Source organism: Rhamphochromis sp. 'chilingali' (assembly GCF_963969265.1).
Source record: "Rhamphochromis sp. 'chilingali' genome assembly, chromosome: 9".
In the NCBI taxonomy this organism is placed as follows: domain Eukaryota; kingdom Metazoa; phylum Chordata; class Actinopteri; order Cichliformes; family Cichlidae; genus Rhamphochromis; species Rhamphochromis sp. 'chilingali'.
Window position 1 is genome coordinate 16,657,870 of NC_137936.1, and position 26,678 is coordinate 16,684,547.

At 39.9% G+C, this 26,678-nt stretch overlaps 2 protein-coding genes across 6 annotated transcripts; one reads left to right on the forward strand and one right to left on the reverse strand.

Moving 5' to 3' along the window:
- Positions 1-2,975: 2,975 nt before the first annotated feature.
- On the reverse strand, positions 2,976-12,938 carry dgkab (diacylglycerol kinase, alpha b). 2 transcript variants are annotated; one of them, XM_080891366.1, is made up of 25 exons: positions 12,782-12,917; positions 12,150-12,262; positions 11,996-12,081; positions 10,656-10,732; positions 10,219-10,363; positions 9,752-9,826; positions 9,548-9,597; positions 9,145-9,219; positions 8,872-8,988; positions 8,649-8,766; positions 8,381-8,469; positions 7,347-7,457; positions 6,941-7,039; positions 6,805-6,855; positions 6,585-6,658; positions 6,365-6,439; positions 6,180-6,265; positions 6,009-6,098; positions 5,762-5,922; positions 5,583-5,647; positions 5,355-5,445; positions 5,070-5,250; positions 4,834-4,954; positions 4,664-4,724; positions 2,976-3,961 (listed from the first exon to the last, which is right to left on the reverse strand). In XM_080891366.1, the coding sequence occupies exons 2-25, from the start codon at positions 12,188-12,190 to the stop codon at positions 3,881-3,883; spliced, it is 2,220 nt and encodes a 739-aa protein (XP_080747492.1). In that variant the 5' UTR covers positions 12,191-12,262; positions 12,782-12,917; the 3' UTR covers positions 2,976-3,880. The 2 variants fall into 2 exon arrangements, with proteins under 2 accessions (XP_080747492.1, XP_080747493.1); XM_080891367.1 differs by lacking the exon at positions 12,150-12,262 and having other exon boundaries at positions 12,782-12,938.
- A 2,246-nt stretch (positions 12,939-15,184) lies between these two features.
- Positions 15,185-25,001, forward strand: stx16 (syntaxin 16). 4 transcript variants are annotated; one of them, XM_080890514.1, is made up of 9 exons: positions 15,185-15,691; positions 19,603-19,614; positions 19,707-19,814; positions 19,905-20,045; positions 20,255-20,417; positions 20,531-20,619; positions 21,596-21,739; positions 22,093-22,173; positions 23,727-25,001. In XM_080890514.1, the coding sequence occupies exons 1-9, from the start codon at positions 15,566-15,568 to the stop codon at positions 23,826-23,828; spliced, it is 966 nt and encodes a 321-aa protein (XP_080746640.1). In that variant the 5' UTR covers positions 15,185-15,565; the 3' UTR covers positions 23,829-25,001. The 4 variants fall into 4 exon arrangements, with proteins under 4 accessions (XP_080746640.1, XP_080746642.1, XP_080746641.1 ...); XM_080890516.1 differs by having other exon boundaries at positions 15,185-15,646; XM_080890515.1 differs by lacking the exon at positions 19,603-19,614.
- The last annotated feature ends 1,677 nt before the right edge of the window (positions 25,002-26,678 follow it).

The window sequence follows — 26,678 nt, forward strand, 5'->3', positions numbered from 1 at the left end:
ACCGAGGCAGACGGGCTCCACTCCGCTACACTCTTGTTTTATTTTGGGCTGCATCGACAAAAAGGCGTGCCTGTGCCCAAACATGGTTTTGGGGCGGTGGAACGTTCCGGGTCGGCAGCCAATCAGCTCTGGGCTCGACGCAGACGTTCTTCCGTGTGACGCACGCACGGGATTCCATTGACGCAAGATCCGAGGGAGCGTACCTGCTAAAAATACACCGCAACGAAAGCGGCGTTCACGTGGGGCTATTACTGGATGAAAAATTCTAAAAATAACCGCAATTTGGAGGCGCAGACGTTTTTTGGCTGGAAATGTGGATATTATACAAGTTTACACCAGCGGGGTGTGTTATCAGGTATCAGACCGGGAAACACCTGCATATTTTTTTCAATTTTTCAGAAAATAGAAAGTCTCTACTGTTTCGCAACTAAACGCTTTGGGGGGGAAATCATCACAAGCACTTTTAAACGTTTTAACTGGAAATATACTTTTTACTTGTTATGTTTTTATATTTACTTCATACTTTTACTCGCATTTTTAATTGCTGAAATTATTCAAGAGCGTGGTCCATTACAATTTTTAATTACAAATGCAAAATTAATAATAATTATTAATAAGACTGAGTGGCAGCTGGGTGAAGAAGGATAGGTGAGGCTAATCAGGGATGAGGATACAAAGGAAAAGTAAATATAAAAAACATGAGACAATGACTCTAACATATTCAAATGTTGCGTACAAGAACATTGGGGGGCAAGCTAGGAAAAATAATACAAGCAAACGTACTAAAATAAATAACTGGAATACAAATGGGAATACACTGAAACAAAGTGCTAAAGGCTCGAAATATAAAGAAGGAAGTAAAAAGTATTAGGAACCAAACAGAACATCAAATAGCAAGACTTCAGTCAGAAGACTCAAAACTCCATGTCCAAACCCGGGACTATGAAACACATTTCCAAATATGTCAGTGACTTCTGAAGCATATTGACTGTTAACTCTGTAAACTTCTTTGGAGCTGTCAGTTAACTCTACAGATATGTAATATTCAAACAGAAATTTGTTTAGATTTGTTTTTGTAATTGATGTTTCTGAGATCAAAAATGACCTTTAAATCTCTTCGTCTGTGCTTATTAAGCACTTCTGTTACAAGAATATAAATACCCCGAGTCCTGTATAAACTATTGTCAAAACCAACAATTTAAACTTACATTTACTTTGTAAATTTGTCAGCATTAGTTTAAACATCACTTAATACCCGCCCACTGCAAACCAGCACGCTCTTGAACACTTGAACCCTCTCTGGGGATACTTGGGCATGATCCAGCTTGTGTAAAGAAAGTGAGGGGGCTTGTTCAAGCAACTGAGACCGGAGACCTGACGATGACGCAGCTGTAGATGCTGCCTGCAGTTACCAGAGATAATTACGGGGGTTTGTGTTTTATCTTTCACGGTGGAAAACACACACGCGAATAAAAAGGGAGAGTATCACATCCAGTGTTAGTTTTCTGAATCCTTTACGTAGCATGCTTAATAGGTTTCATTAAAAATGAACTTTTTTTTCTCGTTTGCCAGATTTTATGAAAATAAATACGATAAATAGTGACTGCTGCTGTGCTTTCGATGAATTTTTGTTGACCTGTTAACGCGAGCCAGCAGCGTTAAATCATCTCTGTGTATTCAAATAAAGTCAAAGAGGATTTCATATCTAAATATAAGATTACTGCTCGTATCATTTGTAATTGCGAACATGTTTTTAAAATGGCTTAATGGCAAAAAAAAATTTATTTAATCTTTCATACCCGCTATCTTCCTCTCTGGTAGCGCCTGACGCTTCCTGCCCAAACATGCCAAACAGGTCACACCAAACTTCGCTGTTGCCCTTTTTTTTTCTCCACCAAACCTACGTAGCCTACCTTGGGATTAGTCCTCGTGCTCTTCCTCCCACGCCAACGCAAAATCTGCCCCACTCCAGGCTGACCTGTTTTAGTACAAGGGAAATGCTCCATAGTCATGCCTATTAGGTAAATAAATGTGTGAATTAATATAACAATAACAGGTAGCAGATTCCATATCTCAATTAACCTCCCATTTACAATAAGAATAAAGAGATTTTTCTTTTGTATCTTCAGAAAATTATTGCAAGACCTTCATGGGGAGACATTATAGTGTAGACACACATCCAAAGGACAGAAAACAAAAAGTATTTGTTGAATAGACTTAAACAACCACACACATATGTCTCATCAGCCAATCAGATGGCAGCAACTCAGTGCATTTAGACATGATCAAGACATACTGCTCAAGTTCATACTGAGAACTGAGCAACTTTTAATATTGTTGGTGCCAGTCTGAATATTTCAGAAACTGCTGCTTACTGGAATTTTCCCACACAATCATCTGGTGAGTAAAATGAGTATCCAGTGAGCAGCAGTCCTCTGGGTTAAAAAGCCTTGTTGATGTCGGAGGTCAAAGGAGAGTGGCCAGTGGCTTGGAACACTTTGGACCTCTTAGTACCAACTGAACATCGTTTAAACACCACAGCCTACCTGAGTTTTGTTGCTAATCCATTTACAACCACAATGTATTCATCTTTCACAGTGAACATCCCTCATCACAACGTTCAAATAATCACAAACCGGTTTCCCAAACATGACAATGAGTTCACTCATGTGGTCTCAGCAGTCACCAGATTTAAATTCAGTAGAGCACCTTAGAGACATGGTGTAACGGGAAACTCATGTCATGGATGTGCAGCTGATAAATCTGCAGCAACTGTGATGCTATCATGTCAGCATGGACCGAATTCTCTGAGAAATATTTCCAGCAACTTGTTGAATCAGTTCCAAGAAGAATTTAGGCATTTTTGAAAGAAAAAGTGTTTGCAGCCCAGTACAAGCACATTACAAGTGTAAACAAGTACACTCAATATCCAACACAAGACTACTGAAAGTTGAAAACACATTGCCAAAACAATATCTTAGCTTTAAACTTTATTTATTCAATCACAAAGTAGAATACTTTGGCTAGCTTCCACCCAATGTTAGCATGACCTCATCAGTCATGTCTGTGTGTTTGAGAAGCTTTTTCAGTGCGAAGGAGTCTAATAAAAGTGTTGACACAAAGAATTAAATTGACAAAGTGAGGTTACAGGACAAAATTGGTAAAGAAGCTAACATTAAATATGATTTCAGGTATGTACACCGGGCGTATTAGACACAGTGGAATGCTGCTGCCATTAAACTCGTTAAATATGGGAGGGCTGTATTGAATGCCTCTCTCTTTATCACTTTCATAACTCAAAAAAACCCAAAAAAACACATATTCAGTTACATTCAATCAAGAGTTCCTTGCATTATTCTATCAACAGTTCTTTAAGAAACAGTCAAAACATTCACATGAATATCTTCTTATCTATCTTATTGTCTCTCAACTGGATGAACACTGGCAATGAAATACATGTCAACACACAGGACAGTTTATTTGGTGAACTGCTTTTTGTCACAAGCTGCACAAGGAAGTACAGATACTACTGTAAATATGATTTAGCACAACAAAACATCACAACATAAAATACAGCTAGTACATGCATGTTCCTTGTGCTTATACTGTAGGTACACAATGTGCTCTGATCCTTTATCTATAGAAACATAATGCATTGCATGAAAATTGGCACACAAAAGCAGCAGTCAAACTTGTCAAGTTTGCACTTTTGATATTGGTTTGTCAGTGTGGCATCTCTCTATGAAAGCAGTATCTTAAAATGATGTCAGGAACTGGGGGCAAAGGAAGTAAACAATGACAACACACGGTTACACACTCAATCCAACGCTGGTGAGCTGCAGTGATCCTCAGAGGGCCAGAGGACGTAGGAGCCACGACTCTATTTGAGGTGAAAGAAGCTGGATGGTTTGGTAGGTGGAGCCATTAGCATGCTAGCTTGGTTCTTGTGAGTTATGTGGATCTAAAATTCATAAAAGATGCAATTTAGGTTAGTTTAGGTTAGCCACAGAGCTCCTTCTTTGTTGCTGGGTAACTATTCATTTGCCCAGCTGTCAGTAGATACTATGTGGCTCATATCAAGTTATTTTTTAATTTGTCTTTGGATATGAACGCACAGAAACCATTCCCATTGCTCTTTAACTGTCTACATTTTAGCAGAAGTCACTAAACCAATCATTAATACTCTCATTACAGACTTATCCAGCTGTGCTAGGACACCCCTGTCCCCAAGGGGACACAGTCTTTTTGTGAACAGGGCAAATTGCACTTCAAATATTGGCCCACAAAATCCAAAACATGTCTCCAAAAAGGAAACAGTTTGGAACATCCCCATAATACTTGCACATGATTGCCTCTTTCTGTCTTACCCACATAACAATTGTGAGGTGGTCTGAAAGTAGCGCTGCCACTCAGTTCTAAGCGAGAGCCAATGATCTTGTGTTAATATCTGCTGGTCAGTAAAGATGGACACTTGGACTTGACCTCCAAATTGCTTCAAGTATCTCTTTTAAGTTATATTAATCACAATCAATTCTGGTTATACTTGCTGTAGAAGTAACATGATTCAATTTCTGATCAAAAGACATTTATAAATGTTTTAGATTGCATTATGTTGCCGTTGTCTCTTCTCTTCCCCCTCATCATATTATTTAATAATGCTTACAGTACAAGGAGGCTGCATCCAGGGCTCACCATCGATCTGCATTGGAAATGCTTTAGATGTCCTGCACATAGGGAGCAATAACAGCAATGTGTAATTATACTGCACTACATGTACACACACTGTATGGTACTGAAAAATATTCCTGTTGTTTAGTAGGTAAAGTTCACAACCTAATGGTAATCTGGGAGGTCTGTGCCAGTCTGTGCCCAGCGCTCTTCAGCCCAGTATAGATTTGTCCCATCTCTATAACCCCTTCAAGCCCGACCACCTCCAATCGTTTATCGCTTATATCTGAGGAGTTGTTAAAAAGCAGAGTAATTTAACAGTGTTTGTAAATGTCAAATCAGGACTACAATCTATGACAATGATATGTGAGGATTCAGGAGTGTAAACAGCTGAGTCTCACCTTGGGAAACTATTTTCAGAGCTTCAGGGTCAGTGATAACCTCACTCTGCTCCAGCCCTGCCACGCCATCAGACTTCTTAGACTCACCCCAGAGGTTGGAGCCTCCGTGCATGCTGGGTATGTTGAGGACAGCTATGCCCTCTAGAGAGACACGAGTTAGGTCCAGAGGTTTTCCGCAGCACTGGTGTTGCAAATACAAAACAAAACAAAATAAAAACATTTCAGCATTATTCACAAATATGCATAGTTCTGGTAAAACAGCCTGACTGTGGCAGAAATTCCGACCTCAATCGTTAGACAGTCCTTCAGCCTCTTACAGGACGATGAGAGGGTCTCCGAAGTGGCAAATTCAAAATACTTAAGTTTGTTCTTCATTCTTAAAACGACAGAGAACAAGAATTTGACCAAAAACAAACACACAAATAAAAAAGCCATGAATTTATTTGTGAAGTAGACTGAGCTCTGTTACACCTCTTATGAGAAAAGGTTCAGACTGCTAACATAAATTCGTACCTGCTGTTGAACCTCTGGGGATGTTTCTCTCTCATGGAGTGGAAACGATGAGCAATAGAAGCATCCTGCACACAAGGATGAAAGTGCAATCACATGAAAAACGATCATGAATCATATTTCATGCAATGCATTCATTTTTCTGATGAATGCACAAACTCCCTGTAGAGTTCGTGACTCACCACTCCAATGGAAAAGTAGTTGTTAATGATCTCATTGGGCACAGGGTCTCCTGCCTCATGAGGGTCATTCGGTATCACTTGGATACTCCAGCGGTCCATGGGGACCAACTCACTCCCTTCAATCTCTTTCATGATTTCTTTCAAATCTGACCCGTCGTATCCTTTCATGGGATTATGATAGAAACAGCTTAAATATGTAACTGACATCTGACACTTTCATTAAAGTTCCTGTTTTGATTGTTGTTACCTCCTCCCCAGCGTAGGCAGCGAGCCAGGTCATTCCCAGTGCCCAGAGGCAGCACAGCTACAGAAGGATTCACCTGGAGGTTTTCTTTGTCTAAAATCACAAGAGATGTTATTTAGTGCTTCAGACGGTTAGCTCAACCTGCTGTCTGAAACTCAGCAGGACACGCATTACCTAAAGCATCCAGAAGCCACCCAACGGTGCCGTCTCCTCCACACACCAAGATCCTGTAGTCGCACAGATTACGAAAGAAGTGCAGACTGAAAGACAGAGTCAGCATTAACATAAATATACTCAAATGACATGTGCATTTGAAATCCTATAGAGTCCTATAATGTGTTTAATGTGCACTGCTGTACCCTGGAGCAGGGCCTCCATCGGACAGATTGTATACTTGGCGTGGATTCAACAGGTACTGAAACTTCCTGAGCACTCTGCAAAGACAAAGCAAAAGCTGTTATAAACTGCCAATGACACAGTATTATCCTATGTATTGATATGGAAGCAAGCATCTCCAAAATGTCAGATTTTTTAGTATGGAGCGTGAAACTTCTGATCCCATAGGACTGTGCTGCCTACCGTTCGCCTTGTTTTCCTCCACTTTTTGGGTTTACAAACACCAGCAGAGGGTGGGTACGAGGAACAGGAACAATCTGAAAAAATCCCACAGATTAGGATCCATTAGATTATGTAAATCATCTGCAAAATACACAGACATTGAGTTATATGTTTTATATACATATAATAGCTCTGGTGGCTCTAAATTCAGTTTATTTAGTGAGATTTGATATTGGGAGACCTGCAGGATGTGGCCATCAAGAGTGACATTCAACAGGCTGGTGTCCTCCTCCTGCCAGAAACAAAAACTTAGTGACCAGCTCACAGACAGATGGCCTAAAAATCTACATTCATAGAGTAATTTAGAGTCATTTTACCTTTGAGACAGCGTAAATGGCCCACGGAGGCAGTATATGATCTTTCAGCGGCCCGCAGTCACAGTTCGATAAGCCACGCAAAACACATTCATCGTGACGCTTAAAAAAACAAAACAATACTCAGTAAATTAAAAATGGTAATCTGTTCTTACTCATTCAGCTATATAGACAGAGCAATACTTTTCAGCCAATTACACACATTCATACAAGCACCGTTTTCCATGCCTGAGTGCACACACACACTCTCGCACTCCAATGGAGTCATCATACTTCGACATACTGACTGGAGGAGCCAGCTGGTAGCCACCCAGTTGGTGGAGGACCCCACTCTACCTCCGATTCCACAGTGATATGATACTAAGCAGGCCCGATCACATGCAATCTCTGTATTCACTAACGTACTCACCAACTCCTGGCACCACACGCAGCGCTTCCCGGCCAAAGTTTTGATCTTCTTATTGCAGACATCACACTTGCTGGCACCGCAATCAGCTCTGATCCAGTCATGAGCTGGTATCTGAGATGCAGAGGAGGCACGAAACAGGCATTATGCACAAACTGCCACTTAGCACCAGCGGTAACGTTGTCTGGTATTGTTTTCACATTGTGAGTCATGAATATTTACAGAAAGTGAATACTCAGTTTTAAAGGTGGATAAGTTCAACCAGCAGATGCGGGTGAACCAAAGAACCTACCTGCTTTAATCTAGTGTATAAACATCACAGAAGAAATCACTGGGATCACTTTTTTTCTTTTTTGAAATCTGGAAAAAACAACTAATTTGACAGCATGGATGGGTAGCGCTATGTTCACATATTCATTCATTCATTCATGCTGGCTTGTTCGAGCCGACTTATGTGGCAACCCATCCCTGCATGGCTGCAGGAAAAATTATGTTATAGCTGACTTTAAAGGACTCAGTACAGAATACACCCTGCTCCTAAGCAGCTGTGGAAAATAGCTGCAGATTTATGGCTTCATGATTGAACTGAACTGGCAGATCGAATAAAAACAAACCAGTTCCACCTCCCACAGCAGCTCATTATGGATTTTTTTTTTTACTGTGTCTGCTGCTGCAGGAAAGAAAGTGACCAGGCCACTATCTGTGCTTGTGCAAAAGTGGGACGTTTAACAGATGTACAGAGCAGATTGTGCAGGCAGTAATCCTCATTTTTTTTAAAAACAGTGAAAAAAACAGAGGCTGCACTTACTGACTAATGCACTCTAAAGTTCCCTGTTCTTAATGTGCTTGTGGTCATTGCCGTTTGGTTTTTAAAAAGAGAACAGGTGAAGAGAGAAGATGCGACTATATCCCCATAAACGCACTGAAAATAGCATTTTGCATAAAACGTAAGTGCTGTTGTAAATGTAACCGGATATCTAAAAGCAGAAATATACATAAACCAAAGGGAAATTAAAAGCAATCATTGTGTTCCTTACACCAATTTCCTGTTTAGATTTGACAAAGGTACGAGCGCAGGGCTCGGGATTCTTGTTGGCACACTGGCTGTGGACGATGTACTTGCAGCCTAGAAGGAGAAAATGCAGTGGGTGAGAAAGGTTCTTAACGTTTAATATCAGAAACTGCAGCGATGCTGATAGAAAGCAGAGTGTACAGGTGTCACTGTAAAATGCACGTCTCCACCAGTTCATTTATACAGTGTAAGAGGAGCTTGGCTTCCCCCTGGTGGCGGTTGTGAGCTCTTACAGTTGCAGCTGAGTCCTTGCTTCCCAAGGCCGAGCAGCATGCTCTCACACACGCTGCAGTAGGTTGGCTTGTTAAAATGCTTCATCGTCCATATGTGCTGCCCATCCTTTTCCGTCATCTTTTGGGAATAAGAGAAAATAACAGCAGTTGGTCAGATCTTTTAGTTAAGTCAAGGCAGTTTAACAAAGAAAGGAAGGATTGCATAAAATGTTTTTTTTTTCACCTTCAGCCCCAGCAGAACAAGTAAAGGTGCATTGTTCATGCCTCCCTTCAGCCACTCCTCCAGAGTGACGGTGCCACTATCATCCACATCAATCGCTGTCATCATGTCTTTGAGCACCTGTTCCATCACAAAACACCAGAAATTTATACGAATCTTCTGTCACACCCTCAGCCTGTGTTTTCAGGTGCCACACTTTATGTGGGCTGGTAAACAAAAAAGTTCAAAAGCCATGCAGAATAAGAAGAAGAAACAAACAGAAAAAAAGACTCATACTGGTCTGAGTTCAGTCACGTCCCAGCCCAGATAATCAGCGGCACGCATCATTTGAGTGATTATACGATCCACTTCCTGAAAGAGAGACAAAAGAGTTCTGGTGAGATTGGGTGTAACTGTATCCATCCAAACTAGCGCGCAAAAGTAATCTAAGACAGTCAGCGAGGCGCCAAGTGCAATGCACTTAAAACATCGCAAAATTAAAACATTATGTATGCTACAGCCAGAGAAGTTATATATGCGAAGAACTGGCCAAAACTGAGTCCACATGTACAGATATAAGTCTAACTCTAGAGAGATGAATTTCAGTACCTTAATTTTTTCAACATGAATCAACAGGTTTTTTTACACTATACACATAGATCTATATCTATCCCCTTGTCAGTAATTTTGAGTAACTTACAGAGCTGTCCAGGAGTCCGTTGCCATCTTTGTCGTAAAGTTTGAATGTAACTAGAACCAAACAAAGTCAGTTAGTCAGTTAGCTAACCGTGGGTTTTACAGTCGCATATCCTCAATTTTAAGACCTCAGCAATAAATGTGGATTAAATGCAGCTGCAACTACAATAAAAACTCCCAATATGATCAAAAGATAAGTCAAACCAACATTCGAGCTTCTCCCGCGGCTGTTCTTTCTCCAACACTGAGAAGTAACAGGACACATCACGAAGAAAGACTCCACCTGAAAAACAAGAAACGAACACAGTCCTCAGATTTAGTGAGGTTTTTTTTAAAAAAACAGCAGATGAAAATTGGTGGGATATCAAAGTAAGTATTTTATCATAGTTTTGTTGCTGGACCAGGTGCACTAATCTGCAAAGTTCGGCCTTCAGCGTCATTACTGTGACCAGACAGCAAGATATGAAAAAAATAATAAGCACACAAACAGGTGGTCACTGAAAAAATACTACCTTAGCAGATCAGTCTTTCTTTTGATAGTTTTCTGGGAGTTTTGTGCAGCGTTTCCAGCCACATCCAGGACTGAATAGGAGTGCAAAGAACATTTTTCCCCCAAACTCTGTGCTGCACAGTTTTGTTAAAGGACAACAAAGTCAGAATATAAAAAGTCTTTACCTTCTTTGGGCTGAGGGCTCTTCAAGGAGCCGTTTTGCTCCACGTTTTGGAAATAACGAAAAAGCCGCTGGCAGAAATCTGCAGGGAAGTCGTCCACTTCTAAGTAGGTCTTGAGAAAGAGACAGAAGCCCTCGGCATCGACGCACTAAAGAGAGAAGTTGAAGTTATTTCCAAATGAGACAAAAGGATAAAACATTTACATTCAGAGCAACAGTCTGACTACGATTTTTAGAAAATGTCATAAAAAAGTGGTAGAAAGCTTCCTAAAAAGACCGTGTGCGTTTTTAATCAAGAACATTGTTAAAAATAGAGGTAAAGCAAACTTTTACAACTAATAATACAAATGAATAAATTCATGTTTGATTTGTTTGTAATAAGTAGAGTATTAGGAACATTTGACACGGGAAATATAGTATATGATTGCCTAAAAAAGTTACCTCTCCAAAGCTGTGCTGAGAGAATCGACCGCCTGGATGAAACTCCTTAATCACATCTTTCACCCTCAAATTGCTCTCTGCAGGGAGAAGATCAGAGAGGTCAAAACGTAGCTGTAGATGTGGATACACTGTGACTGTCAGTCATTAAATCTGGGTTTGGGCCTTGCAGTGTGAGGTAATGCACACACTACCTTTCCCAGGTCTGGAGAGGAGCAAGTGTAATTATCCATTCATCCATTATCCAGCGTGCAAACACTAAAAGCCTACAGACCCATTTCATTTCTTCTAAAGCCTTTGAGTGGACAGTGGATTATTTTCAGCCCTTTAGCACACACTTTTTTGTCAACACGTGCATGTAATTCTGCGTTCGCTCCAGCCCCAGCGAAGGGGCAGCATGCACTTATGTTTGGGAGTTGCCGCTTGTGATTTTGGGTGGCTGCTGAATGAGTAGCATTAAAGTAAGGCAGTGATACCGACTGCAATTTTAACTGAAATGTTTCCGCCTACATGCAGGAGCAGAGTGCACATGTGTTGCAGGTTAGGATCTACAAAGTTAACTTTTCATATTTTTGTTGGACTTTGCCTGCGACACTCCCGTCTCCACTTATCTTGCTTTTTTTTTCACTGCCTTCATAAATCGTTCTGAAGACTTCCGATATTTATTCTGACATTATCCAGTGCTCAGATGTTTAATTCATTAAAAAGGAGTGAAACAAAAGTGTAAAGTAAAGTAAAAATTACACTTTTTTGTAAATGTGTGATGTGGTTTCCAGTGTCTGTGCAGCCAAGAAGAGTGTTAGTGTTAGTGTTAGATTAGATGGAAGACAGTTACACAGATCGAGAGCGGAGCTATCATAACACATCTGGCCAGTTCATCCTCAGAAAGGTGAAAGCCTGAATTCAGTGTACATGGATGGAGTTTTTAAAAAATACATTTACAGTCATAAACTGACACTGTGAAATAAATGGCATATTGAGCTACCGCTGCTTTATTAATTTAACAGAGAAATTTGCCAGAGTATTGAGTTACACTGCATTTTGTTAGTGAGAATGCACTTGAGACTTGCGTGGCTCTAATTACAGTTTTAATGCACGCATTGTTTTTATATTCTGTCCTGGACGCTGTCGTCTTTGGCCTCAGTAATCACTCATTGCTTTAGTTTTATGCCTTTGATACAAACACAACAGTGTATCTTGTGTGCATCAAGTGCTTGGTGTAAAGGGATTTGTATATACATTTTTAATCTGTAATAAACGTGTCAACTTTATTATTATTACGATTATTGTTCCAGTTTACTTTACTTACAGGTTAAAAAACAATGTAGAAAATGGAAACTTACCTTCCATGTAGTGCTGCAGCTGGATAAAATCCACAGGAGTCAGAGACCCTTCTGTATCATCAGAGGAGGCCATCCTGGTCTGCTCCCTGAAGAATGAGGGAACAGTGACTGGACATTCACAGAGGTGTCAATAACACCCAGATAAAGCACTAACCTGGCCAAGGAGACTGCAGAAACTAGGAGGCAGCCATACATGTAACATGTTTTACGTCATGTTTTGTGTTTTGTGTCAGCAGAACTGGTTTGCCTCCATTCCTGGGACTGCCACTAATGAACAGAGCATACTTTTCTTAAGGGATACCAATCTAAAAACTTGCTATTAAAACAACATTGCTTCACTGACCACTGCTGATTTTAAGGAAAGAGTAGTGAAAATCAGATTGTATCATCCTGTAAACATGGAGCTGAGGAGTAACAAGTAATAACATCAAGAGCTCCAGATTGTGACTACTGACGATCAACTGCCAGCAGCAGAGAAGCGGAGGAGTAGATGTAACACTGGCCTGTAGATTTTCTGGTTGTGCAGGTGTACCTGTCCGGCTAAAACCACTTTTTAACTTCCCATCAGTTTAATGAGCAAAGCAGCAATTAAGACCCCTTTTAAAAGGGGGCATCCGTCAAACAGGATTATAATGTGAAGCCAGGATGTCAGCCTGGCTGACACACACACACACCACACACAAAGGCACACATTTACATAATATTTTAACTTGTTCGGCTCTCGAAGTGCTGCACAGGTGCTCGGACAGAAGGAGGAGGGCTTGTGAACTCTAACAGGCTTCTTACCTTGACTCTCTCTCCTGGGACGGAGGATGGGGGGAAATAAAGTCTCTCGTAGCTTCTCCAGCAGCATACACCGCTGCTATGCTGTTTGATGGCAGCTGGTGGTTGTGGGTGAATGTCTACTGCGGTATTAGCGGATAAGGGATTAAGAATGGGCGGAGGAGGAGCTTTTAGCGACATAATTACAGATAGTGGCACCGCCTAGCGCGTGCACGCACAGAAAGGCGCACGCGCGCACACTCGTTAGCGCTATTGTGCCCTTACAACAGGTCAACACAATTATCTAAACACTGCGGCTCTCAGCCTGGACGCTGGAATGTAGCGGAATGCATGAACAGGTGCGAATGAATGAAAACTCAGAGTACGAACCGGTGAAGCGGCTTTCACGTGTCGTTTTTTAGTTTAGTCCCACTTGTGCGTGGACTCTTCACAGTATACTGGTTTTCCACCCTGAATGTTCTTTTGACTTTTTGTCGTAAATTATGACTTCTGGTGCAAAACATGACTTTTTATCGTAAGTCGGGACTTCTGGTGCAAAACGTGACTGTTGCCTCTCACATGTAGACATTATGCCACAGACAGACGTTGGTGGGGTCGAGAGATCTTTTTATTGAGGGGGACAGCTGTTTAACTGTTAAATGTCCTTGGCTTCAATTGTGTTCTTTTTTCGTTGGTGTTACCAGTGGGTTTTTGAGTCAATGCCAATATTTAGAGAATAATAAAATCCTTATACATAATACAAGGAAGGCTGGATCCATGCTTTCAGATTATTTACACCAAATTTTGACCATACCATGTCTGGATACCTAAGTGTATTGAGTTGTTGCCATGTGATTGCATGATTACATATTTGTTTAAAAGAGCAGTAGTGCAGTGAATGGGTGAGTATATAAATTTATATATTTATATTTATTATATTTATACAGTTTGTTAAAGTTATATTGAAAAGATGACAGAGGCATTGTTTTTACGTTCTAGCAATGAATTTCACAGTGCTAGTTATTTAGTGAAGATGCCTCTCCACCACCATGTGATTGGTTGATGCTATTCTGCTACATGTACTGCAGATACTGCTGAAATTATTGTTTTTCACAATGTGCTCTGTAAAGGAGTACTTGACAATTATCAGCCATTCTGAAATATCAGTCCTGCTCTGATTGACTCAAAGGTTGGTACAGACACTCATGGTACCTCAGGATGAATTAAACAGGTGCCCTCATGAAGCCAACAAAATTAAGTTGCGTGGTTCTTTTCAGGTTTGCAAACTGAGGAAAATCTATTCCTTGGTAGCATCGTGATGCAGAACACTCTATTCTGTATAAACATATGTAAATCTCCACATAAGCACATTTCCAGTATTTCTCCTTTTCAGTCTAAAAAAAAAGCTCAATTTGAAATGAGTATGTGGGGAAAAAGACGTTACTAGAGACATTTAGAAACTGCCTAAAAAATTGCCTAACGTGTGGATAAGGGAAAAGCCAAACTAAATTTAAATTTGTGCACCCAATTCTTGTTTTTGAAAGCCGGATAAGGAGGTGTAGCACCCCATTTTCTATGTTGCTTATATTCTGGATAGAAAATAAAACGTTTCTAGATTTTTGAAAGCTTGAACACCAACAACTTGGATTTCCTACTTGGAAAGTCAGAGCAGCCTTAGCAAGCCTAATTTAACAATCCAAGATGAAAGATGAAAGTAAATAGTTGTAAAACTGTAAAACGTTTAATCTGTACTGCCAGTATTGTGTATTTGTCATATGTCGAGCATTGTCCTGGCTCTATCCAAGTATATGCTGCAGTATAATGCTGCTGATACCTGAATGACTCTACCTTGCTAACACCAAAACAAATCCTGTTTTTCCTTACTATTTCTGAAAACTGCTAACTTGGGAGTGACATTAATTCCTGAGATTCCTGACATTCAAGTTCCAAGGTGCCTGGAACATGGCATATATAAGCTGTTTTCCTTCCAAGAAGGCTCTCCTCGCCTAGGAAGGCTGGTGCCTTTCAGGCAGCTAACTTGGTGTTCTTTTCATTGTGTCATAGTTTTTCCTATTTTAAGTCTATAGGTTAGCACCTAGCTTTCTTATATTCATCTTCTCTCAGGCTATGATTAATAAATTGGCTTAGTAAAAATTTCTAATTTGTTTGTCTCTTCTTTGTTATGTCTTCAATGAGCCCGGTATAACACGGTTAAACCTTGTGTTTCAAGGAGGCCGCTATCTTACAACTAGGCTGTTATGTATTCTAATGTAAACTCACTGAATTTACAACCAGTTTTCAAGCGCTTTTGTTTGGTTTTTATTTCCAATTTCCCTAACAGGTTTTGGCCCTTCTGGTACCGCCCTGGAAACGCTTCTGTCTGATGTTCTCAGCTGAAGCGGTAGGTGGCGAAGAGTCACTTCCGTTACAGATGATAGCGCAGTTAATGAGCAGAAGAAGAATTGCTTCACGCAGATGTTTACGTTCTCCTACTTCCGTAGCTACCTAAAGCGGAGTAACGTTACCAGTGTGACGCTAAAGCGGACATTTCACCAGAAAATCTCGGTCATGTTTAGTTTTCTTTACCTCAGTATTAGAGCGGCTTAGCGGATCAACATGATTCAGGCCATGTGTCTCCCGCTGTAGGCGCTGCATCGCGAGTTTTTCTCACCATTCATCGCAGGCAAAGCAAAGCTAAAGCTAGCGCCGTGTTAGCAGCTGGTCAGAGGCAGTTGGCTCAATTTAATAAAGGATCTTTCGATCCGCACTCTGCCCCCTTGTTAATTTAGATTATCACGCAAGGCAGTCATGGCCACTAGGCGTCTGACAGATGCCTTCTTGTTAATGCGGAACAATGCAATCCAAAACCGGCAGATATTGGCTGAGCAAGTGAGTACATACGACCCCCGTCTGAGTACACGTAGCAATGCTGCGGTGAGTGGTCTGCATCGTTTTGACATTTTACTGTGTGTGTTTGCGTATAGCCAGTCACCGATCCCTGTTAGCTAGATCCAGGTGTGTGATAGCTGTAGCTGCTGTTAGTTATTATCCTGGATGACCTCCACGACGTTAGTGTTTCAGTGGTTCACAGTGATGTGACTCAGTGGGGCGATGATGGAGGATGAAGAAGTGTTGCAGGCATGCTTTTAGCTAGTTAATGTCTATAACCGCCCGTTTTTTAATGACAAGAATATATATTTTATATATATATATATATTTAGGTCAAGGTTAACTGAGGGTTATGGTTGATTTCATTTTCTTCGCATCCTCTCGTGTGCCTCACTGTAAAAAAACAAAAAAAAACCCTGCTGTGGCCTTTCAAAAGCCCGCATCATACTGAGTCGTGACCTGTAACTGATCTAGAGTGTAGCTGATTCTCTTCTGCAGTTATTAAAAATAAATACAGTAATTTGAAAAGCAAAGGCAATGAAAATGCTCGTAAAGCTTCCTGGAAACTGTTTGTCACTAAGAAATACTACCTATCCTTTAATTGTTAAATTATATGGACAGAAGTACTGGGCCACCCGCATGTCACCGTAGCTGTTATAACACCCCATTCTAAATTGTTCGCCACACTTTTCCATTTCAACACGTGGATTTTTTTTTTTTTTGCCCATTTAAACAGAAGGCCACTTGTGCCGTCCGAGGCTGATGTTGGTTGCTTGCAGTCTCTCTTGTTCAGTGTGCTCTGTGTTGGTGGACGAGTGAGGTTCTTTCTCACCAAACTCATCCAACCATGCTTTGTGCACTAGGGCACAATCATACTGAAACAGAAAATGAACTTTACCACGCTGCACAATTCCAAGCTTCCAACTTGGATTTTTCCAATTAATGATAAGATGGGGCATTCAGATTTCCCTAAGAGTAAGAGTTCAGGACCAAAGCACATAAAAGCAATGATTAAGAAATGTGGCCAGATACTTTTGTCTATATAATGCAGATATAATTAAAAACAAGCGAGCTTTTTAGTGATCACGATACAAGAAGAATATATTTATATGTTCCTCTATAGCAGAGCTGTTCTTTCTGATAGTGATTTCCGTGACACTGAATAATGATTTAGTTTCTTTTTTCTAAAAACAGCAGTCGCTGCATGGAGCTTATTGCTGGAGAGCTAAAACATCAAATGCTGGCATGTTTTGTTTTTACTAGCAGTGATAAAACACTGAATTTAATGTTGATGCAGAAAAAAACAAAAAGAAAGAAATTAAAATCCTGCCATGACCTACTTATATTTTTAGGTTAAACTCCACCACAGTACAAAAGTTATTACTTTCCCTGACACAGTTTTGAAGCTTCTTCAAGCGGGCAGGTGTATGCCACACGTGAATATTCACACTCTGCTGTGAACATTTTATCGTGCTACCTGCACGCTGGTGTAGATTAGTTTCTTCCCGCTGGAAGCCCAGAGATCATGAACTTTTAAGGTTAACACATTCTGCATTTGTTTGGGGAAAATTCTTAGTAACAAAACCGGCCTTTGTTACTTAGCTGCCACTCCTCATGGCGCTGAGCGAAGTGGAAATGCCGATCTCTCCACACGTACCCGGGTATTTTTGAAAACGCAGATTTTTCTATGCGTTTGCGCCTTTCGTCCACACGTAAACGGCGTTTTCGGTCACTGAAAATGGAGATTTCTAAAAAACGCCTGCCAGGGTGGATATTTTCGAAAACTCAGTTTTTGCATTTATGTGTGGACAGAAACAGCGGAGAAAACGCGGGGTCAAAGGTGTGCTCCTTTTTTGACGTCACACTGTGCGCCACGTTATTGTTTCGGTGAAATGAATTTCTACAACACTGTTACTTGTACTCTCTGCAGTGTTTAAATGCTTACATATACACACACAGCTACTGTCCCTCCACACATATGACTGGGTTCTGCTTCTATGCCCCATCTTTGTTTGTTTACTATTTCCCGCCGAGACTTCTAGACTTCTGATTGGCCAACATTTCTACACGGTTAGGAATATATCGCCACCTGTTGCTTTGGCATGTTCCTAGCAGCGTTTTTCTTCATTTCTGCGTTTACGTGTGGATGGGATTGTTTTTTAAAACGAAAACGGAAAATCTCCGTTTTCAAAAATACCCGTGTACGTGTGGACGTATCCTCAGTAACACAAGTGATTTCTTCAGGCACATCTACAGAGTGGAGCCCTTTAAATGGCTGTGGCTCCTGGAACAACACTACCTCTCTGTAAGAGTGTCCTGTTTGGGTTTAGATCAGGATCAACAGCGAGCAAGCTCAGAGTGAGGAAGATAGAAGCATTGCTGTGGCTTCATTTTTTGGGAGGGTGATTCATGCCTAATAGGGCACATGAGCTAGTCATACACTGTCTGTTATTTTTCCTTCCAAGAACCAAAACAAAAAAAAAAGATTACTCAGTCGGTTCTTGGCATTTTGTTTCATCTACAGAACAGCTGGTGTAAAAGAGCCCAGAAATTTGGCTTTGGATAGTTACACTCCCCACATGTGTTGGGTCATACACTGATAAAAAAATTTTGATACCAATTCCATCATTGATTCTTATTATATATTCATTCCTTATTAATTTTCTGCTTGAAAAATCTCTTGAGTCCAAACACAGTGTAGAAACAGACTAATGGAAACCCTCCAGCCCAATGACTTTGCTGTCAGCTGTCAGAAAAACATGTCAGCATTAATGAAAGGCATTGTTAAGCTCTGAGGCACAAGATTCCAGGGGAATAGAAAATTTGATAGTGGTTCTCAACTGGAACGGTTCCCATCCCAACCCTACCTCCTCTGCATGCCTGCACACCTTTTTTTTGACTTTATCTCTGTGTCCATCATCTCTTCTCAGATAGATTTAGTTCCCTGTTAACTATTCACAGTGAAAATGTTGTAATGAGTGTTTTACCTAGCAGGATATTAGCTGCCAGTGAAGAACAGTAAAGAAATGAGTGAAATCTTGGAACAGAATCGAAATTCTGGATTTACAAACGATCTCTTGTGCCCGAATGAGCATCTTCTCAATATCTGTTCAAATTGTTTAGTCTCTTCTTCAATGAAACTGCTCCAACCACTTTATCTTATGTCTGAAATGGCTAAAAAATACAGGTAGAAGTGTGAAGTGCAGGTTCAGTCTCCTTCTTGTACTGTAACAAACGTCTGTTTGACACTGGCGTCGTGTTACGCTTCATCAATATAGGGGATAAACACAGTTGATTTAAATGTCTCACAGGCTTGGTCATTAAAATTATGAGGGGCTAAACTGATTAGACCAGTCGGCCGTTATCAAGCCATCACGTTGAAGCTGTTAGAATATTTGGCTCAGGTGGTTTTTAGTTGCTTTGTTGCAGCAGGACCATTAAGTTGCTTAGAGCTGCGTCTAAAATTGCGTTAGCTGTTAGAAACGAAGAACATTTTGCTGCTGGCTGAACACTCAGGTTTGAAATAAGAAGGCAGCAGACCAAGTCGCCTCTCGCTTTTTTACTGACAAATCAATCACTGAAGAAGACAAAGCAACTAACAATGAACTCTATTTAATCTAAAACTCTTAAACTCATTTTCCTTTTCTTAGACTCACAGGTTTCTGCTCTCTCTGTTCTCACACTGTTTCCTCCTTGTAATCATTTGATTTAAAGTAAAATGATTTGGAAAAGGTTTCTGGACGATATTTTTCTATATTTAGTTTAACTGTACACTGAATGTACAATGAATGTCAACAGCCTCTTTTACAGTGATTATTATTCCTAATTCAAAGTAATTTAACAGTGGGAGTGGATGGATATTTATATTTCATGGGCCTCACTTTCTATTCCTTTTTTTCTCCTTTTGCTTGTTTTCGGTTGGATGGGACCGCTCTGATATCTGCCAATCATATTAGGAGCTTGATGAGGTACTGTCATTTCTCTTACTAAAAGACGGAACACCGTCATCTTCACCCTCTATCACGTAAAACGTTTTAATGGATCCTCTTGTGTCTTTAAGTTGGCCGATGATCGGATGGCCCTGGTTTCAGGGATCAGTTTGGATCCCGAAGCCGCGATTGGGGTCACCAAGAAACTGCCCCCCAAATGGGTAGATGGAGTAGATGAGGTAAACTGAAACTGTAGTAGAAATTTGCAGCTACTTCAGTGTCTCTTTAAAGTGAAATTCAGCAAATAAATTAATACATTTTGTCTTCAGATCCAGTATGAAATCACAAGGATCCAGCAGAAGATGAAGGAACTGGCCTTGCTTCATGACAAGCACATGAATCGTCCCACACTGGATGACAGCAGTGAAGAAGAGCACGCCATAGAAATCACAACTCAGGAGATCACGCAGGTGAGATAATTTAGCAGCACTGTGCATATGTATGCTGCCTATTTTTAGACTTGAAATGCTGATTCTTTTCTTTCAGCTGAAAATCTGCGTGGATATGTTTTAGCTGTTGTTTTTATTTGAACATAAGTATTTATGTGAGAGCACGCTCTAGTATGGAGCCTGAAGTGAATTTAGAAATGAAACAAGTAGAGTCGTTGTTGTTTTTGCAGATGTTCCATCGATGCCAGCGAGCCGTGACTGGTTTGCAGTCTCGCTGTGGTCACTGCACAGAGCAGGAGGAGCGACTCTTGAGAAACGTGGTCTCCTCTCTGGCACAGAGCCTGCAGGAGCTGTCAACCAATTTTAGGCACACACAGTCCAGCTATCTAAAACGTAAGGACTGCATGGCATGTTACATGTTTGGGTTTTTTAACTGTTATTAAGTATTTTTGTCCTCATGATGTTTTAATGCCGTCTAAGCATTGTGCCATTGGCTTGTCTGACAGGTATGAAGAATCGAGAGGAGAGATCAAAGCACTTTTTTGACTCGGGGCCCTTAATGGAAGAGGATGAAGATTTAGCTCTATATGACAAGGTGAGGACAGCATGTTTAGAGCTGGGGTGTCCACAGAGAGCTGCTCTTAAGTTTAAATGGAACACACCGGTAAAACGGGTGCAAAATAATCATAACAAACAAACCAAACGCCTTTTCCAGATGATGAGCAGTTTAAGAAAACAGCTTTTTTAACAGTGTTTCTTCATTATAAGCAGTAAATCAAAGAAACCCATCAGCACGTCTCAGTCCAGCAAACCAGACTGAGTTGTTTTTTTATTTTTTGGGTTATCTGTTCCTTATTTTCTTTGGTGTTTCCTGGCAGGATGCCTGATGCGTTTGTCAATAAGAAGGCTCTAAAATTGATTCTGGCTCAGATAAAGTCACCAGTTCAGAGTTTTAGGATATTTTAAAACAAAACACAGTAATTGAGATAAATCCAGTGGTTGTTGGCCTACATCTCTGAACACAATGCATGTATGCTGACACTGTGTACACAGCTGCTCTGTGTATACAGTGAACCAAAAGCAGAAGTATCCATGACTATCAGTACCATTAAGATTTAAAAAAACAAAAAAATAATCAGTACATCTACCAATGTTTACACATTTAACTCCCAATTTGTACTCAAAATAGTTACATTGAGTTTAGGTACTTCTTAACGGACAGGAAATGGCCTCAGTGGAGGAATTAAATAAATGCTTTGTTTATAAAATGGGTGGTCCTGGGTTTAAAGTCACCCATTTCTGTGTGGAGTCTCTACAAAAGATGCGCATGTTGTTGGTTATATTGGAGACTCTAAACTGACTGTAGGTGTGAATGTGAGTGGGAATGGTTGTCGGCCTCTGTGTGTTGGCCATGCAACACATTGGCTACACCACACTACTGTAAAATCTTCTGTGTTATTGAAATGGAAATTGGTCTGAATAAAACAAAAACAGCTCATTACCCTGCCGCTGTCCATCTAGTCTGTAACATTTGTATATTCAGCCTTGTTCTTGAATCTGTCATTTTTCAGGGGTTCACGGACGATCAGTTGATGCTGGTGGAGCAGAACACAGTCATGGTTGAAGAACGAGAGCGGGAGATCCGACAGATAGTGCAGTCTATCTCAGATCTGAATGAGATTTTCCGGGACTTGGCAGGAATGGTGGTGGAGCAGGTATTTGAAGCAAATTCACTGAGCTACCACAGGAAAAACGTGCCCACACAGGCTTCAGCCACATGTGAAAATGGAAAAAAGATCAGTTTTATCAATCATTAATAACAAAAAGGAGCTAAGTTAAGCTCATTCTGATCCTATTCGGCAGGAGCTTTCAGATTACTTTTGTTTGTATAAATAGTATTTGAACAAAATAACTTAAGATGTTATTTTTAAAAAACACTTTGAACTGATCTTTAAGGAAGAGTATACATAGACTTGTGAGGAGTTTTGCTACAAAACTGCAAACACGATCTACAATTATAATGAGTTTCTTCCCTTAAACCAAAAAAACACTCTTTTTGTCCTTCCAGGGCACCGTTCTTGATAGAATCGACTTCAATGTGGAGCAGGCTTGTGTTAAAACAGAAGACGGATTGAAACAGTTACAAAAGGTAAACACTAAATTTCTTTATTTAGTGTCTTGTTTTTTTTTTCAGGCAATTTCATTTTTTTAAGTAATTCAAAACATTTTTTGGCTTATGGAATGAAAACTGTAAATAATGACCAAAGTGAAATAATAGGTATTATAATTATTTGTAGCGGTATTAGTAGTAGAAATTATTTTAAAGACTTGTTTAAATTTCTTATGAAAGCCAAGCTGTGATTTGTTCATACACATGCTCAGAGGCACTTCTAAATGTATTTATAAAGTACAAAAAAATGAATCTATTGTTTTGTGCCTGAAACATTCATGCGTGTGATATACACAGTGTTAGCAAATGAGGGTCAGTGTTCTTTTGGACAGACTAAGGTGGAGATGTTTGACCATAATGGCAAAAAACAAACACAGCATATCGGCACAAACACTTCATACCAGCTGTCAGCACGATGGAGAAGAGGTCCTGGATTTGGGCACCTTGCAAGCACTAAATTGACCATGAACTCTTCTGTATGCCAAAGTATTCTAGACTCAAATGTGAGGTCATCTGTCCAACAGCTAAAGTATGGTTAATACTGGGTTAGGGCTGTGCGATGAGACCAAAATCTCATATCCCGATATAAGACGTCTATCGTCCAACCTGGAGTTGAGTGTTTGAGCTGATGCATGAAACTATATATTTTTAGACATAAGTTGTAACGGCCGCCGTTTTCTTTGTGAGTATTTATTACACGGCGTGCTGCGAGAAAAAAACAGTTCTAACGTGTGAGTCCAAGGTTTATTTTTTAGCACCTGACGGCTCTTTTTTTGCTTCTCATCCATAAATACTCTGCATCCTCTTTCACGTGATTCAGTTTATTTTGAAAAGTCTCAACAGGATCTTGAGCTTTATTGTCAAAGGTTTATGTGGAAACTAAACCAGCGGACACGCGATGGTTTTACCGTCGTTGTTGCTAACGACAATGCATAAAAACAGGCGCTTGTCCGTCCGTAGTGTGGTTATATTAAATATAAGAGAAAGAGAGAACTTTAAGAAATTAATATAGCCACTACAGTGACCATCAAAACCATGAAAAAATATTGCCGTAAACGTTTATTTTGCGACACCATGAAACAAACGATAGCGTAAAATGAAAATGTCGTCATCCGCTATATATTGTTATATCGAACAGCCCTATACTGGGTTATGCAACAGGACAGCGATCCTAATCAAGGTATTGCAATGACACAATCACAGTCCAGACCTCAGCCTGACTGAAAGAGAGCTGTGCAGAGACAGGCTTGCTAATCTCAAAGAACTGAAACAACGTTGCAAAGAAAAGTGAAGCAAAATTGATCCACATCTATGTGAGACACTGATAGAGTCATACAGAAAACGATTACTTCCAAGTTGCTGCTAAAGGTCGTTCTACAAGCTGTTGGATGTTTTGTTATGTAATGTTTCAGGAAATTTTAGAGCCTGTTGACCAGATGTTTTTTCTGTCCTGTGGTGTAAAAAGACCCCATCTGTACTTATTCATTAAAAGTGAATGGTGTTATGTAAAATTATTCTTATTTTCTTTTCAGGCAGAACAGTATCAGAAGAAAAACCGAAAGATGCTGGTCATTTTGATCCTTTTCATCATAGTCATTGTTCTAATTATTATTCTTTTTGGAACAAAGTTCTAATCATTCATTCCTCCGTTTTTGTTTTCTGCCTGGGTGTTTGTTGTGCAACTGTGTGGACTTGGACTTGATTCTACCGTCTTTCACACCAACCGGGAAATGCTAAGAAGAAATCTTTGTGGGGACACTGTGGGTTAGTGGAGATGGGGGTTTTTTTAATGGGAGAGTTAGATTTTTTTGTTTTGTTTTTTTCTGTTATTTTTGACGGATTTGAATGAACAAAACAATCAACAGTGTCTATTTTTCCTAAGTGACTTTGACAGAGGTTTGTTCAACCGGACATTTTCATCTTAGCATTATATTTACATCCCAGCTCAGTATTTTACTGTGAAAGACTTGAGAACTTTTTTTTTTTTTTAAATGAGGGCAGTACCATTTAAGATCAGAACAGCCATTCAGTACCAAAGGACCATCTGTTTTTTATCAGTTTATTCCTCACTTTAGAATAATAATACTAAGGTCCTTGTTACCACACGGTTGGCCTGAGGAGGGTTTATGCAGCCATACATCTCCTCCACTTCATTTTAACTTCATACCTGTTGAACACTTGCTGCGCTCTAATGAAGTGCTCATGTTAAAAACACTCGTTTTTGTTCTCCATGGTCTTTGCATAAAGTGCTACCTTTTTTTAAGAAACCCTTGCAGTTTGCACATATTGAGCCCTGAGGGGTAGGAATGGGTCGGGGTGTCGTGGATGTAATACTACTGTCATTTGTATGATAAGCAAATTATTTATTTTCAAGTAACTTCATATAACCCAGAGATTTTTTTTTGTTTTCTGTCAGGTTTGCTGTAAATTGAATAGAGTGTATGTGTAGTCTGAGCACAACAGTTAATAATCACTCCACTGAGGAAATGGATGTAGTACAACACAATGAAGAGACATTTGAAGACCGCATTGTGATTTTTTTTTTTTTTTCTCCCCGTTTCTTCTTTGTTCAGATTTACACATTACATTTCATTTGGCTGTCTGATGAGCTGAAACAATGGAGCGCTTTTTTTAAATATATGTACTCAACTCTACACTTTACATGTAAAATCATCTTTGTCATTGATGTGAAATTGTATGTAAAAAAGAAGAAGTCCAAGTGGTACTTTACTTAAGTATTGATTTTGGAAACCAAACGGGTGAGGAGACAGCAGCTTAATTTTTAAAAAAATAAACCTGGAACATGAGTCGGTGCGTATCTGTGTGTTCACGTCTTGCACAAATGGTACTAACTGCAAACAAAGGTCACATTAAACACTAAAAACTATTAATTTAAACATCTGTTCCATGAAAAATCACCTACCTAACACGATTTTTTTTTCTTTTTAAAACTTTAGCGCATTTAATGAAGCCATGAAAATTTTGACCTCACACTAAAATTCCAGAGTTGCAGGTGCCCAAAATCCCACTCAAGGGATTTAATAATGCACTGCTCTATTTTCAGTTTGATTTTGGAAGAGCTTTTCCCATGTGCATGTAGGGTTTGCTTGGGGATAATTCCCAACATGTGGGATTTGGTCATCCCCGACTCATTACTGTGAGTAGTCTTGTCTCTCAAAACACAATTTGGGGGAGAAACCAAAATTAACATTCCTCTATCAAACACAACCAACCTTGGAAAAAGGCACCGCAGCTTTGGAGAAAATGACTTCTGTAAGAATGCCATGACAACCTGACTGGTATAGTGTCATGGATAAGTTGCAGGACAATAAGTCCCTGATATAAACGCCATGGAAAGCATGGCATGACAGACAGACATCGCAATCCTCCTCCACAGACTCAGGAGCATCTCCGGGTGGCACTGACTGATAAGTGGGCTGAGGTCCCACAGGATGATTTTCAGAGCTTGTGCTTGTCCATGAGGAAGACACTTACTTCCATAATCAGTGAAGATCGGGGGGACACTACCCTGCAGTTTTATCGCTTCACCAGTGTATGGTGCTTATGCTTGTTGACATTTTTGTTGGTTTTGATATTCAATAAAAGGTGATGAGATGCAATATATCAGTGGTAATTTGCATACAAGTAAAACTACACCACTATATTTACAAACCAGTTTAGTGGGATGTTATTAAATTCCTGGAGTGTACACATGAATGGGTTGAAATTTTGTGATATTCAAATTATTTTTTTAACTGCATTCTTGAGCCACATGTAATGTTCAGGACTGAAAAACATCTAAACTCTGTTAAAAACTTCAACCAACCGCTCAGATCTCGAGTTCAGGGGTCAAGCTTTCTGGAGATGTGACTGCAATAACTTGAGATACCACACAGGATTTTGAAACTGATGTCCTAGTTCTGTTTGGGGGGGGTAACACTGGTTTTTGCTGGTATTTAATTTAATGTCCGTGGCACAGTGTACTGATATCCTGGATACTTGGAAAGAAAATGTTTTGGATAAACGTATGCGGAATAGTGGCTGAATAAAACAAAATATAATAAGATGTTAAGATTTTCATACAGTGGATATGACAGTCCACAGAGAATATTCACTATTTGTGGATGTGGCAAAGAAGGATATGCAGAGGGTTGGTGTGACAGAGAAGGATGGCAGGGATAGGGTCAGATCGAGGCAGATGATCTGCTGTGCTGAGCCTTAAAAAGAGAAAAAAAAAGAAAGAAGAAGAATTAATTGATGATATAAATAACTGCTGGATGCAGCCATAGCTTTACTAGAGACCAGTGACCAAAGGATTTTTCGTGATGAGAAGGAAACAAACTAACAAACAAAGAAACAATCCTGTAGTGTATTATCCAGTCATGATACTGTCAACAACATTTATTTTCCTTTAACAATATCAACAAGCTGACATGTAGAAGTATAAAAATGAAAATAATGAAATATCTGATAAAATAATAAGT